This window comes from Meriones unguiculatus, chromosome 3, assembly GCF_030254825.1.
Source record: "Meriones unguiculatus strain TT.TT164.6M chromosome 3, Bangor_MerUng_6.1, whole genome shotgun sequence".
NCBI classification, from domain to species: domain Eukaryota; kingdom Metazoa; phylum Chordata; class Mammalia; order Rodentia; family Muridae; genus Meriones; species Meriones unguiculatus.
The window spans coordinates 7,477,054-7,491,289 of record NC_083351.1 but is presented as its reverse complement, the minus strand read 5'-3'; the positions used below and the strand labels follow the sequence as shown (position 1 = coordinate 7,491,289).

Here is a 14,236-nt window from a genome sequence, read left to right as displayed (position 1 = left end):
ACGGAAAAGGTAATTCACTGAGCCTAGGCAGAAATGGGTCTGGGTGGCAGGAACCAGTGTCCCCCACAGGCCCGTGGTACCTGTCAGCAGGAAGGGGCATCTTGAACCCTTCAAGAGAAGCAGGGTGAATTCCAGGCCTGAACCTCGGCACCAGGAAGCAGGGAGGTGATCTTATAGCTGGTAAATGGAAGGACTAAAGGCCTAGCTAAAATCCCTGACTTCTGGCCCCAAGAGACTGGGGGTGGGGGTCCCCGGTGACCACAGGAATGTGAAGGTCCTGAGGTGTCTGGAGTTGGATTCCTAGTTATCCACTGGGCAAGCAGAATAAATCTGACTCAAGTGGTAAAGGCGTGTGACCACGTAGTCTAAAGTCATTCAGAAAACCCACAGCCACATCTGTTCTTGTCGTAAGACACTTCCTTCTCAGTCACACACCAGTATCTGGGAAAGTATTTCGCTCTGCATTTCCTCATGCTCACTTTTTCTCTTGACCTATCAAACCAGCTCCCTAATTCATGAGCATCCTAATTATCAGTCCTTCTAGAAGCTCTTCCTCCGAGGTTCATGAAAGCTTCAATTTGGGCTGCCGTACTCCAGTTGTTAATAACAGATAATCTGGCTGGGCAAAGGGCAGAGGGCAGGGCTTGTTTGAATGTGCTGCCGAGGGCTGCCTTCCCCACTGCTGACACGCTGATCTGTCAGCTGTCTTCTACGGTGCATTCAGCCTCAGGAATTTATCTAACTGCAGTGATATCCGTCCCACATCTCTGCCTCATTCATAAGGATGTATTGTCAAATGCCTACCCGAACCGTAAACTCACTCCATCTACTACAGGTTCCTAATCCATCAGCACGGTGACCTGGCAGAAGAGAAATGTAAGCAGCAGAGGATAGAGGGAAATGAGGTTAATGTGGTCTGGCCCAGCTGGCTCTGAATGGTCCCCACCACCTTTCCTAAGGGCCCCCGTCCTAGTTAGGGTTACCATTGCTGTGACCAAACACCATAACCAAAGCACTTTGGTGAGGAAAGGATTTACTTGGCCTGCACTTTCACATTGCTTTTCATCACTGGAAGACAGAACAGGAACTAACAGGGCAGGAATCTGGGGGCAGGAGCTGATGCAGAGGCCATGGAGGGGTGCTGCTTACTGGCTTGGTCCTCACAGCTTTCTCAGCCTGCTTTCTTATAGAACCCAGGACCACTGCCCAGATATGGCACCACAATGAACTGGGTCCTCCCATATCAATCACTAATTGAACAGAAAATACTCTATAGCCTTGCCTACAGCCCAGCTATACGGAGGGATTTTCTCAGTTGAAGCTTTCTTCTTTCCTGTGACTCTAGCTTATGTCAAGTTAGAACCATAAAACCATAAAACCAGCCAAGACAAGCCATCAATCCTGGTCAAACTGTACCCAAATTCATCACTGGTAACAAAGTACCCCTCCACCACACTGCACTGTCCCAAAGTCCTGGAATGAGTTTTCGTCCTGGAGACAGGGTTTCACTGTGTATCCCTGGCTGGCCTCAAACTCCCAGAGTTCCAGCAGCCTGTCTCCCGAGGGCTGCACCCCCATGCCTGGCACTCCCTGAAGTCTCTGCACAACCCACAGTAAGAGCAGGAAGAAAGCAAAGAAACACGAAGCTGCTCATGAATACTGTTTATTTTAATTAACAAATCTATAGGAAACTTTCATTGAATCAGGAGACAGAATACAAATTATGGTGGCCTGTATAAAAAATGTGGCCCCAAATATGGCCTTTGTGGATCATATATAAAAATAGACATTAAAACCTGCACCCAGCAAGGTGTAGCAGCTGACCCAGTTTTGAGAGGGTAGTCATGTGTCAGGCCTGGCTTGTGGCCCTGAGAGCCGCTGGCCCTCCAAGCTCCAGGTAACAATGGTCATTCCCAACAGAGGTCATAGGGGCTTCTCCAAAGGCAGGACACCCAAAACCACCACATGCCACAAACCTGGCATGCTGGGGAGAACAGGAAAGGAGCACCCCTTCCCTAGGTTTCCGGTCCCTGATCCAAGCTCAGGGACCCCGGCTCTCTGGTAAACAAACCACGCTGACTACAGAAGAACTCTGGGCAGTTTTTAAATACGTTTTTTTCCCAAGGAAATGACCCAGTGCTAACTCAAGGTGGTTTTCTGCAGGCCAAGAACCTGTAGTACCCTCCAGGACAGCTGGTCACAGAATGAAGCTCATTGAGGATGGTGTGGTCATCTCAACACAAGGTGTCACACTTCGAAGGGTACAACATCCTTTGGATGTGATCTCACTGAAGCCACCCTCTGAACAAGACAGGCAACAGAGCACAAGGAGAGGAGGGACGTATTTCATAGACCTTTCACTAGCAGGGTCTCTCAATCTAGCAGAGTGGGGCCAGGACTGTTGTCCGTTGGCTTGTACATTCAGCAAGCCCTGCTCTGCCCATCCTGTGGCTCTGTGGACAGAGAAGTACGCTGACTCATGTGTTACTGCTGCCCAGTCTGGATACTACCGCTTTGGGTCCCAATAATTACTGCCATCCTAGTGGACTCTACAGGGGAAGCAGCCCACCCCCACCACAACGCACGAAAGCTTTTCTCAGGTGCCCCAGGCTTGATCGTTTTGCTGCGGGGTGAACTGCCACTTTCCTCAACAGTGGTGATGAGTGAAAGGAGAGATGAAGGACAGAAATGTCTGAACCACCACCTACACAAAAAGCCGGGAACTTTATGTTAATGAGGGACTTTCTCTAGCAGGCAGCACATTCATTTGGGCGACAGGTGCTCCCTGCAAATGGGGCCTGGCACCAATTATTGCCACTTCCTACATGCAAAGGTAACAGGACAGTACAGTATCTCATCACTACGGCCCTTTTGGGACACAGCTCCTTCACAGACTGTTAGGATATACTGTCTAGAACAGGGGAAGATGGACCTTTCCTCCTAAAGTGGCCTGACAACACCCTCTAGTGGAGATTATAAATAACACAAGGACAGTGTGTCCAATCCATCTACGGACACTAGAACAGTTTCATATCTTTACAAAGATAATCCCAACACACAAGGGCAGAAGCTCACCCACTCTGCTGAGCACCCACCCTGGCCAGTGGCACCCCTGCTCAGTCTCTGGATTCTACCCATCCTAAGGAGGGACTGCGCTGTGGTGAGAGCTGCTGGTCTCCTCAGAGTCTGGGCAGACTGCCTGCTGGTGCCAGGATGATGCCAAAGACATAGAAAAGCCCCAGCAGGAGGTTGAGCTTGGCTGTCCTCTGGGGCAGCTTGTTGAAAGCCTGGCTGCGGAACTGCCTCTCAAGGGAGAAGGCCATGGGGATGGTGAGCAGGGGCAGTGCCAGGCTTATGCTGCAGTGTGTGGCCAGGATGCTGAAGATCAGGTAGGGCAGAAAGAGCAGCGTGTTGTAGAGCACATAGGAGAAGGTGGGCCCGATGAGGATCGCCAGCGTGACGATGCCAGCCTGCCGGTCAGACTCTATGTCCCTGGTGTTGTTGGAATGGAGAATGGCTTCCGTGCTGAGGGCCAGAGGGATGGCGTAGACTAGAGGGAAGATGGCCAAGGACCCCACCTGGACAGCATAGGCGAACATCACAGCCAGTGGGCCAAAAGTGATGAGGATGATGAGGTCTCCCAGTGCCACATATTTGAATCCAATTCCTGCGGCCAGAAAAGTCAAAGAGGAGCTGTAAATCAAGGGCTGGACACTGAGGGGCTATCCAAGAGATGACCATGTCTGGTGGGAGGCTATGAGGGTGAGCAATTACTGGGGTACCCCCAAATTATCCAATACAGACTCAGATTTCTAAGTCCAGCTGCCAAGTACCTGTCAAGTTTGCCTTTTAGGATTTGTCCCCTAACCCAGTATTTGCCACAAAGGAGTTCTACTCTGAACTCCTGGTTCACAGAAATGACATGAGCCCAAAAACATGCAAAAGGTTTTATGATCTGGGGCAGAAAACCCTTCTCCGGCCCTGCAAGGCAGAATAGACATCTTGCCTTCTTCCTCCAAAGTCTTCTGGTTTGAAAGACCCCAGTGAAAGATTATGGTATTTCACAACCTATATACTTCCACTGAAAAAAAACGGTCACCCATATAATGAAGAAAATAGTGTCCCCTCTGTGGTTCCCACCAATCAAAACCAAACTATCCCCACTTACCATTCTGCTCCAAAGCCTGCCTATTCTCTCCCTCCAACCCCAGCACCACACCACATCCCATTGCCTTCCATCCAGGTCCAAGTCAGGGTCATCTTACTCTGGAATACTGCAACACCCTCCTAGTGACTTTTCATCTTGTAAACTCCCTACCCCATCCCAGCATTCCTTTAAAACTCTGGGTTTGCCCTTTCTGAACACTCAAACCCTCAACAACCCCGTGTCCTTGGAATAACAGTCCTAGCACCTGGCTTGTCACAACTGGCTCCCCAATCCTTGGCACTAGGGCTGAACTGAACACAGAGCCACAGTAACAAACACTTCCTACTGGAACTGAGGTCAGGAAAACTTCACACTCAAATTGGAACAGGTAAAGCCATGTACAATGGCAAAAGCTGGCCAGAGAGGGGATCCAAACTTTTATTGCTACAGATACCTGCAAAGCCTTTGGATCTACTGATGCTATACAGCTTGGTCTTGGGGTATCTGTCTAAAATGACAGGTGACGATAGTCTACAGGGGATCTACAACCACACAGACCAAGGACCAAGATCTGGCCAATTTCAGCTTCCTAGAAGCAGCTGGCATGAGTACCCCTGGTTTTTTAATGCAGCATCCCCATAAGGCACCACAGGCAAGACTCCTCAGCCCCCCAGCACCAGGAAGCCAATTCCTCATAGCAAAAGGTGTGTCCTCAGGCTTGGTTATCTGAGGACATGTGCCCAGGATGAAGTTCCTTTGAGAGAACACCAGCCCTGAGCCCGTGAACCCATAACCCCTGTACAGTGCAGGTATTCAGGAAGCCTCCTCCCAGGACAAGCTAGCATTCTCAAGTTCATTCACCAACCTAAACACCATGACGGGGCTCAGGTTGGGGAATAACTGATCTCTAATGGAATGTTCCGAAGATTCCCCACTGAGATCAGCAGCGACTTGAGGCTGCTGCTTATGGAGCCACAGTCATGAACATGCTCACAGAGCTCCTTTTTCTTCTCTTTACTGCGCACTGGCTGAAGCTGAGGCACTCCGGGTTCTCCCACCCCTTGTCTGGGGCACCTCACTTTCTACCACATGCCTATTTGCCTACCTCTACTACAAAAGGCATGACTTTCTTTTTCTTCTCCTTCTCCCTCCTCCTAGCAGCTAGAGACTTACAGCTTGCTTCTCCTGTTGTTTTTCTGACTCTAATTTAATTGTACTAGAGCTTCAAAGCAAGACAAAACACACAACAGAAACCTGGGTTCTGACCTTAAGTAGGTCTTCCACCAAAGCCAAGCACAAACTCACTCTGATAGGTCTGATAATCTTGAGCTTATCTGATGCAAGAAGGTGACTGAGCCTTTACAGAGAGCACTTTAACAGTGTGGGAGACAGGCCCAAGACCAAAGGTGCCTCCTGACTCAGATGTGACCCATCTGGGAGTCTCTTAACCAATCCTAGCCCTCCGAACACTGTGTTCTGAAGTGAAATACTGGGCACAGTGAAATCTAGGCCTTCCATGCAGCAGCCAGAATTAATCTGTTAAGACCTACATCAAAACGTTGGCAAGGGCCTCTCATAGTAGCACTTGGAAGACAAAGGCAGGAGGATCACAAGTTTCTAGCCAGCCTGGCTACACACACAGAGGCTAACTCAGAAAGGAGGTTGGCAAAGGCACAGAGCCACTAAGTCTCATGCCACTAAGGAATATGAGCAAGTAGAAGTTCTTCTCAAAGGGGTTGGCAGCGCTATAGAATTAAACGTCTCCCAACGGAGGTCATAACAGTTCCATTTCCAGGCATTTACTCAAAAAACTGAAAACAAATACTCATAAAAAGACTTGAACATGAATGTTCAGTCACAGTACAAAATACAGATACAACCCAAAGGTCCCTGAGCAGGTGAGCAGAACAAAAATGCGGCATGTCCCTCCACCCACGCCGTTAAACAGTAAAGAGGAGCTGATACCACAGGGAGTTTCAGAAAAATCACACCAAGCCAAAGAAGTCCGACTCAAGAGCTCTCTCTGAGGCCAGGCATGGTACCCACACCTTTAATTCCAGCCCTTGAGAGGCAAGGCAGGAGGATCTCTGTGAGTTGGAGACCAGTTTTATCTACATAGTGAATTCCAGGCTAGACAGCGTCATATAGAGAGAGACCCTGTCTCAAAACAAAACAAACAAAAACAGAGTTCAAATTGCAATAAACAAATGAAGTCGTAAGTAGTCCAGATGGGCTAGCTCTCTCTACACGGTTCTCTAGACCACATAGAACTAAACTAATTGAAAGAAACTAGAAGACCAGCTATCTGCAGACAGGTTAGGGCTGGTGGGGCTGGTGGGGCTGGTGGGAAGAGCCTGAGAAAGCATTGGGGATAATGGAAATGAAGGACTACACAGCTGTTTACATTTGTTAAAGTTCACCAAACCAAACACACTTCACTGTATGCCAATCATACACCACTAAGAGCCAATGTTAAAGAAAATCTATGGAGAGATGGCTCAGCAATTAAGAACACTGGCTGCTCTTCCAAAGGTCCTAAGTTCAATTCCCAGAAACCACATGGTGGCTCACAACCATCTATACTGGATCTGATGGCCATTTTTCTGTCATGCAGGCAAACATGCAAATAGAGCTCCAATATATATAAAATACATAAACAAATAAATCTGAAAAAAAAAGAAAGAAAGAAAGAAAGAAAGAAAGAAAGAAAGAAAGAAAGAAAGAAAGAAAGAAAGAAGATCTATGGGGCTGGAGAAGTGGCTCAGTGGTTAGGATCAGTGGCTGCTCTTCCAGAGGACCAGGTTCAGTTCCCACCACCCACAGGGCAGCTTACAAGTGTCTGTAACTCCACTTCCTCGGGATCTAATGCTCTAACTCTGGGAACCTGCATGTACCTGGTGTATATACATACATGCAGACAAAACGTGCACATATAGTAAAAGTACATGGCACTCTTTTTTTGCTTTTGTTTGTTTTGTTTTTTTCGAGACAGCGTCTCTGTGTAGCCTTGGCTGACCTGGTCTAAGACTCACAGAGATCCGCCTGCCTCTGCCTCCAGAGTACTGGGATTACGGGGGAGCACTACCAGGCCTGGTGAAATATACGGCAATCTTAATTGTTCACTCCATGAGTACTTTACCGTAAGTGTGTAGCATGTGTTATGTACATGTGTTTTGTACCCATATGCAGTTGTGCTCACTCATGCATGTGCTTGTGTCTTTTTCTATCACACTCCATTTTCTTTCTTTCTTTCTTTCTTTCTTTCTTTCTTTCTTTCTTTCTTTCTTTCTTTCTTTCTCCTTCCTTCCTTCCTTCCTTCCTTCTTTTTCTTTTCTTTCTCTCTTTGATTTGGTTGGGGCCAGGTGGTGTTGAAGGATATTTGATCCCATTGTGAACCCCGAGATTGTGAAGTGTAAAAACCTTTCTTTTTTTTTGGTGTGGGTTAGCCCTCACACCTTTAATCCAAGAACTTTCTGTTTATTATAAACAGGTGACTGTAGTGTGGGTCAGACCTAACACACACATTTAATCCAAGAGCTTTTAGCAGTTGGCTTGTTCCTCCTGGGCTGTTGGGTAAGTTGGCAAACTTTTAGCTTTGGGCTTTTGGCCTTTCCTTCTGGGATGTGAGCTGAGTAGGAAGGTCAGCTGGATGATTTCTCTGCCTCTTTGAGCTAGTAGGTTTTCACCTCAGCATCTGACTCCTGAGTCTTCACTGGTAAAATAGAGATTTTCATTTTTTATAACAACAGTATGGTGGTGCTTTGAGATTTTGAGGCCAGTCTACATAGTGAGTTCAGGACAGTCAAGGGTACACAAAGAAACCCTGACTCAAGAAAAAAAAAAAAAAAAGATGGGGTTAGATATCACTTGCAACCAGGCTGCCTCTTCCTTCTGTGCTGGAACTATAGATGTGGAACATCACCTGGCTAACTGGACTTTTAAACAGAAAGCAAAGCCTCCCAAAGCAGGTGACACAGGTGAAGGAGGTTAGAGGAAGCCACACAGGGACGGGAAAGAGCATTCCAAACAGACAAATTGGCACCTGTAAAGTGCATGCCTTGATATTCTGGGTCTAAGAGGAAAGATGAGGGCAATTCAGAGCTGGGAAGGGCAGAGGTATGCAGATAATGCAGGGCCCTGAATGTCACTATAAGGACTTGTCTTTACTCTGAATGAGGTGGGAGCCACCAAAGAGTGTTAAACAGAGGACTGCCAGCTGCCTTCCATTAACAGGGTTGCTGTGGGTGATGGTCTGGCAATAGCCTGAAAGGGATGAGGCCACATACAAAGGGACCACTTGGACCTCCAGGGAGAGGTTCAAGATGGAGTCAGGATGTGGGGAAAAGTGGTCAGATCTGAAATGGATTTTTAACAGCAATACAATTTGCTGATGTGCTGAGTGCCAGATATAAGAAGAGTCCAGTCAGGCATGGTGGTGCAAACCGTTAGTCTAGCACTTGGAAGGCAGAGGCAAGTGGATCTCTTTAAGTTTGAGGCCAGTTTGGTTTACAGAGCATGTTCCAGGACTGAAATGGCTACACAAAGAAACCCATCTCAAGAAAAACTCTGTCTTAAAGAGTGCTGGGATTACAGGCATGCACCCCCACACCTGGCTAACAAAGTTAATAAGGATGCTTATGGCTTTGGGCCTGAAGAGCTAAAAGGATGAAGTTATGAGTGAGCTAGGGATGCAGCTCAGTGGAGTGCCTGCCTAGCATGTGAGGGCCCTGTGTTCAAAACCACACACACACACACAGAGAGCGAGAGAGAGAGGAGGGAAAAAAAATGTTACTGTGTAAAATGAGAAAGCTGTAGGTGTCTTTGAAGAGATAACCAGGAATCTGACTTCACATGGTCTAGGAATGACTAAAAGCTGATGAGCAGGGGTATGGCTCACAGGTAAGGTACACACCTGCCATGCTGTACGAGTGAGGAGGGCACTGGGGGCTGTCTAGACCACACAGTCTCCCAAGAGAAGTCAGATGCGAGCCTGGAGTTTATAAGCCTCAAGCTTAAGAGTTACCACTTAACAAGTGAGACTGGTTATAATCAACAAAGGAGCCATGGGAGAGAAAAAGAGACCTCTGGACTGAGCTCCAGAGGCTGAGGAGCGGGGAGTAGCCAATAGAGATGGAGATGGACAACCAGCCTGTTCTGAGTGTGGCCCCTGCTGACCTCTCCCTGGGCCTCATTCTTCCTCTGGACTACACTGGACCCCAGACCCTTATACTTGTTGGCCCTTCAATCAGACTCTAATTCTAACCGATGGCCAGTTCCATTTCCTTCAAGTCTTCGTTAAAATATCACTTAACTAAGGAAAACACCATGGTATAGAGGAAGAACTCAGGAGGTTTGTGTGTTGAGGAGTTAGTCGCTGGGCTGGTGGAATATTTTATTTTCAACATTTATTTTTATTTACATGTATGCATCTGTGCCTCGAACTTACAAAGTTCTGCCTGCCTCTGCCTCAAACTTTTTTTGTGTTTGTTTTTATAAGACAGAGGTTCTCTGGGTAGTCCTGGCTGTCCTAGAACTAAGTCTGTAGGCCATCCTGGCTTCAAACTAAAGATCTGCCTGCCTCTGCCTCCTGAATGCTGGGATTAAATGCGTATTACACCACCACCTGGCTGCCTCAAACTCTTTTAATAGCCCTAAATTTTCAACTGCCTTCTAGGTAACTACAGTCTCTTGATTTTCTTCCCACACCTTCAGTCTCCTTTATATGGTCCTCATCTTCCCCTTCTCTTACGTAAGAGGGCTGTAGGGCCTAGAAATGGTCCTCTGTGCTTTTTACCAACACTCTCTCTTAACAATCTCACCAACCCTACAATGTTATCTATAAGAGGAGCCCAGGCCTCCTCTATAACCTGCTTTACTCAACATCTGTGCTTGGAGCTCTTAGCAGATATTAAGATGTCCAGAGTTGATCTCCCAACCTCCCTCCAGAAACCTTGCCTTAGCCTTAGCATGCCTGTGATCCCAGCAGAGGCAAGCGGACCTTTGTGAGTTTGCGGCCAGCCTGGTCTACAAAGCAAGTCCAGGACAGCAAGGGCTACAGAGAAACCCTATCTCGAAAAAAAAAAGGGGGGGGGAGGAGGGGGACTATCTGGAGAGATGGCTCAGAGGTTAAGAGCACTGACTGCTCTTCCAGAGGTCCCGAGTTCAATTCCCAGTGACCACATGGTAACTCACTACCATCTACAATGAGAGCTGGTGCCCTCTTCTGGCATGCAGGTAGATGTACATGCAGACAGAACATTGTATACATAATAAATAAATTAAAAAAGCGAAAACATTGTCCTTCTTCCCTGTCTGACATGATGACATCAACTGTAGCTTTCCAGTGGCTCAGACCAAACCTTCTGAGTCAAACTTAGTTCTGTGGTATCTCTACCTAAGATCCAGTCCACTGGGACACATTGTCTACCTCCAAAGCCCATTCTGACTTACCTCTCTGTGGCCGCCAGCCTGATGCAAGCCACCAAACATCTTGCCTGGGCTGCTCAGGGGCCTCTGATGTGGTCCTTGTTCTTCCACCCTTGCGCACCTGCTTACCTATTCCCAATACATAGTCGGAGAAATTCTTTCAAAGCATGACATCACATTGCTATTCAAAACCCAGCAATGGCTCCGGGGCACTTCAGAGTAAAGAAGTCCAGAGGCCCAAAGGGCCTAGGAAGTTTCCAAGCCTCCCCCAACTCCCCAGACACAGCTCTCTTCCTCTGCCTCCCTGGACTACTTCCCTCATGCACATAGCGGACTTCTTCCTAGTCCTCAAAGCTACCAAGCACTTCGGCACTTGGTTACCTGGAGGTCTACTCCCAGATGTCTACACGAGCTCTCATTGCCTTCAGTCTAGCTCAGGTGTTACCTCTTTAGTGAGGCCCACGACAACCAAACTATTTAAAATAGCCATTAGGGTCCCCTTCTCTGGCCCAGCCACAGCACCTCTTACACCCAGTTATGCACTGCATCACATGTCAGTTAATGACGGGCCAGACAAGTGATTAAAGATTAAAAGGGAAGATAACGACAAAAAGATTAAATGCCTCTGTCAATGGTTTGCATAGTTATTATATGCTGTCCTATTATATATTAACTTTTGGTTTGAGTGTGTGCACATACATGTGACAAGACAGATTTGAGGACAACTTTTGGAAGCTGGTCCTCTCCTTCTACCTTATACCAGGCTGGGCAGTAGGTGACTTTATCTGTTGAGCTATTTTGCCAGCCCATGCTATGGTTTTGGTTTTTGTGGGGTTTTTTTTTCCGATGTTTTTAAGATTTTATTGATATATGTGTGTTTCTCTGTGTGTATGTGCCCATGTGTGGTAATGCCCAGGCTCCAAGAGGGTGTTAGATCTCATGAAGCTGAAGTTAAACGTGTTTGTGTGGCACTCAACATGGGTGCTTGGAACTGAACATGGGCCCTCTGCAAGAATAGTAAAAGATCTTTTCTTTTCTTTTTAATGCAGTTGAGTTCCCCACATTTAGGAAAGTTGCAGGGGTCAGCACATTAGAGTGCAGTGGCTAAGCCTGGGCTTGGGAAAAGCACCTTTGAGATCATGGTATCTCCCCTGCCAGGTTTATTAAGATTTCTTTATGTATTTTTATGCATATGAAGGCTCTGTTTGCATGTATGCCTGCATGCCAGAAGAGGGCATCAGATCCCATTAGATACTTGTGAGCCACCATGTGATTGCTGGGAAACTCAAGACCTCTAGAAGAGCAGCCACTTAACCACTGAGCCATCTTTCCAGCCCCTACAGTAAAAGATCTTAGAGGCTAGGCCATGTCCCTAGCCGGTAAGTAATGTGCACAATCTACTGCCAAACTACGACCTTCACAACATAAGATTTTCAAAGTATCCAAGACACACACATTTTGGATTTCCAATCAAATGGCCTAATTTAGTAAGGTGTCTTTGACACTTCTACAATTCCTATGTAAAGTAGTAGTTTCCAGTCTAGGCAATTGGGCAAGAAACAGGAAACAGGCCAATTCTTACCTCCTGTGTAGAGAAAGGAGCCAGACAAGCCTCCAAAGTAGATAAGAGCCAAGTGCTCCAGTTTCAGAGTGGACAGGTAGTAGAGGCAAGCGGCACAAACACAGCCCAAGGTGTAGAGGAAGACTCCAAATCGAACAACATCTTGGGGCTCCAAAATTCGGTCCACAAGAGTCCTGTCATCACTCTTTTTGTGGTCAATGCCCTTGGAAAAGTCATAGTAAGTGTTGACCAAATTGCCGGCCCCGTGCACAGCCAGGACAACCACTGCACAACCCACCAAGAGCCTGGGATCCAGGACCCCCTGGGATCTGTAGGCCAAGGCACTGCCCAGAGCCACAGGGGTGAGTGAGGCACTGAAGCTCCAGGGCCGCAAGGCCAACACGTAGGAGGCGCACTTCTGTCTCCAGGACCGTTGTGTAAGCCTGTCCTGCTCGGGCCAGTCGTTCTCCAGCGGGTCCCTGTCCCCGACCTTGGTAGTCTCTCCTGCCTGGATACTGATCTTCTCCCCCGGGGCCTGCACTTCAGCCATTGAAGCTACACGTGGCTAAAGTCAATTCTAAAAGTGAGCCACTCAGGGGAACCGCCCCAGGACGAAGATAGGCGGGACAGCCTGGCCTGACCTTCCTTTAGGTTCCGCCCGGGGACAGGGTTTGGGAGGCGGTAAAAACTGAAGACACCAGAGAGCAGGCCATGCACCGCAACGGGGCCCACGGTGCTGCCCGACCACCTGTCACCTGAGCGAGGCTTGACTGGGATCCCCTTCCGCGTGCCACAACTCAACAACTCGCCTCAATCTGCAACCTCCTGCGGGCCACCGGCGCCGCCATCTTGTGCGTCGGCCTCAGGACGCCGGCCGGAAACCCAGTCCGGCGGCGGGCAGGGCCGGGCAAAGGCCGGACAGGGGCGTGGTCAAAGGCCGGATCTCGAGTTCAACAAGTAAATTAAACTTAAGACTCACATTAGTCGGCCGAGTATTTCAGGGCGTGTCGCCCTGTAATGTACTGGGCCGTTTTACTCACTAAAATAAGAAATAAGACTCATTGTGATGCGGAAGATTACCCCAATAAATCCTACGTTGAAAATACTGTGCGCATGTTGGACCTGGTGGTGCATTTTTGTGATCCTAGAATTTAAGTGATGATGAGAGGAAGAGAGTTTAAGAAAACCCCATATTAAGTAGCAACTTTGAGACCAACTCAAACTGCATGAGACCCTGCCTCCCTCCACCCCCAACCCCCAGGGTTTCTCTGACAAGTCCTGGCTTTTCTGGAACTCATTCTGTAGACCAGGCTAGCCTCAAACTCAAGAGATCTGCCCAACTCTGCTGGGATTGAAGTCGTGTGCCACCACCTCCCAGCAAGAAGAGTTTGGAAGAGGGAATCCTTACGAAAAGAGAAGAAACCGAATAGAAGAGAAGGAGAGAGAAGAGAGGACAGGAGGGTAGGGGAGAGAAGGGGAGGGGAGCAGGCAAGAGAAGGAAAAGAAGAAAAAGTTTATAAACAGCCAGGAAAAGAAAATATGGTACAATATGAAGGAATATGCACATATAGCTTTAAGAAAAGGAAGTAGGAAGTTTTCTTTGTGTTAAGATATGAAGACCCACACGCTTTGTATTTGGAGACAGGGCCAAGGCTGGTTGTTCAATGGTTAAGAACAGTGGTTGCTCTTCCAGAGGACCTGGGTTTGATCTCAATACTCACAAAGGCAGCTCACATGTCTGTAACTCAGTTCCAGGGGATCTGACCTCTAAGGGCACCAGGCATGTACATAGTCTGCATGTGTGCAGGGAGGTCACGGTAGGTATGCATACAGACAGAACACCTATTCATATACAATAGTAAAAAGTCAGGGGCTTACTTGACTTTTTACTATAGCCCAGGCTGCCTGGGAACTGCCACTGTAGCCCATAAAGACCTTGAAATTCTGATCCAACCTTGAATTGTCCCCAACTCCCTGAGTGCTGGGATTACAAGCGTTCACCCACACTTGGTTTTATGTGGATTTATGGGAATTCGGGAACTGAACCGGAGTCCTGTCGAGGAAGCAGCAAGTACCCAACCATGAGTCTTCTCTCCACTCCT

General features: G+C 47.9%; 1 protein-coding gene across 2 annotated transcripts; it reads right to left on the bottom strand.

Annotated features, from left to right (window-relative positions):
* Positions 1–1,647: 1,647 nt before the first annotated feature.
* Ubiad1 (UbiA prenyltransferase domain containing 1) lies at positions 1,648–13,017 on the bottom strand. 2 transcript variants are annotated; one of them, XM_060379086.1, is made up of 3 exons: positions 12,156–13,017; positions 10,598–10,702; positions 1,648–3,667 (listed from the first exon to the last, which is right to left on the bottom strand). In XM_060379086.1, the coding sequence occupies exons 1-3, from the start codon at positions 12,682–12,684 to the stop codon at positions 3,180–3,182; spliced, it is 1,122 nt and encodes a 373-aa protein (XP_060235069.1). In that variant the 5' UTR covers positions 12,685–13,017; the 3' UTR covers positions 1,648–3,179. The 2 variants fall into 2 exon arrangements, with proteins under 2 accessions (XP_060235069.1, XP_021491885.1); XM_021636210.2 differs by lacking the exon at positions 10,598–10,702 and having other exon boundaries at positions 12,156–13,015.
* Positions 13,018–14,236: the final 1,219 nt, after the last annotated feature.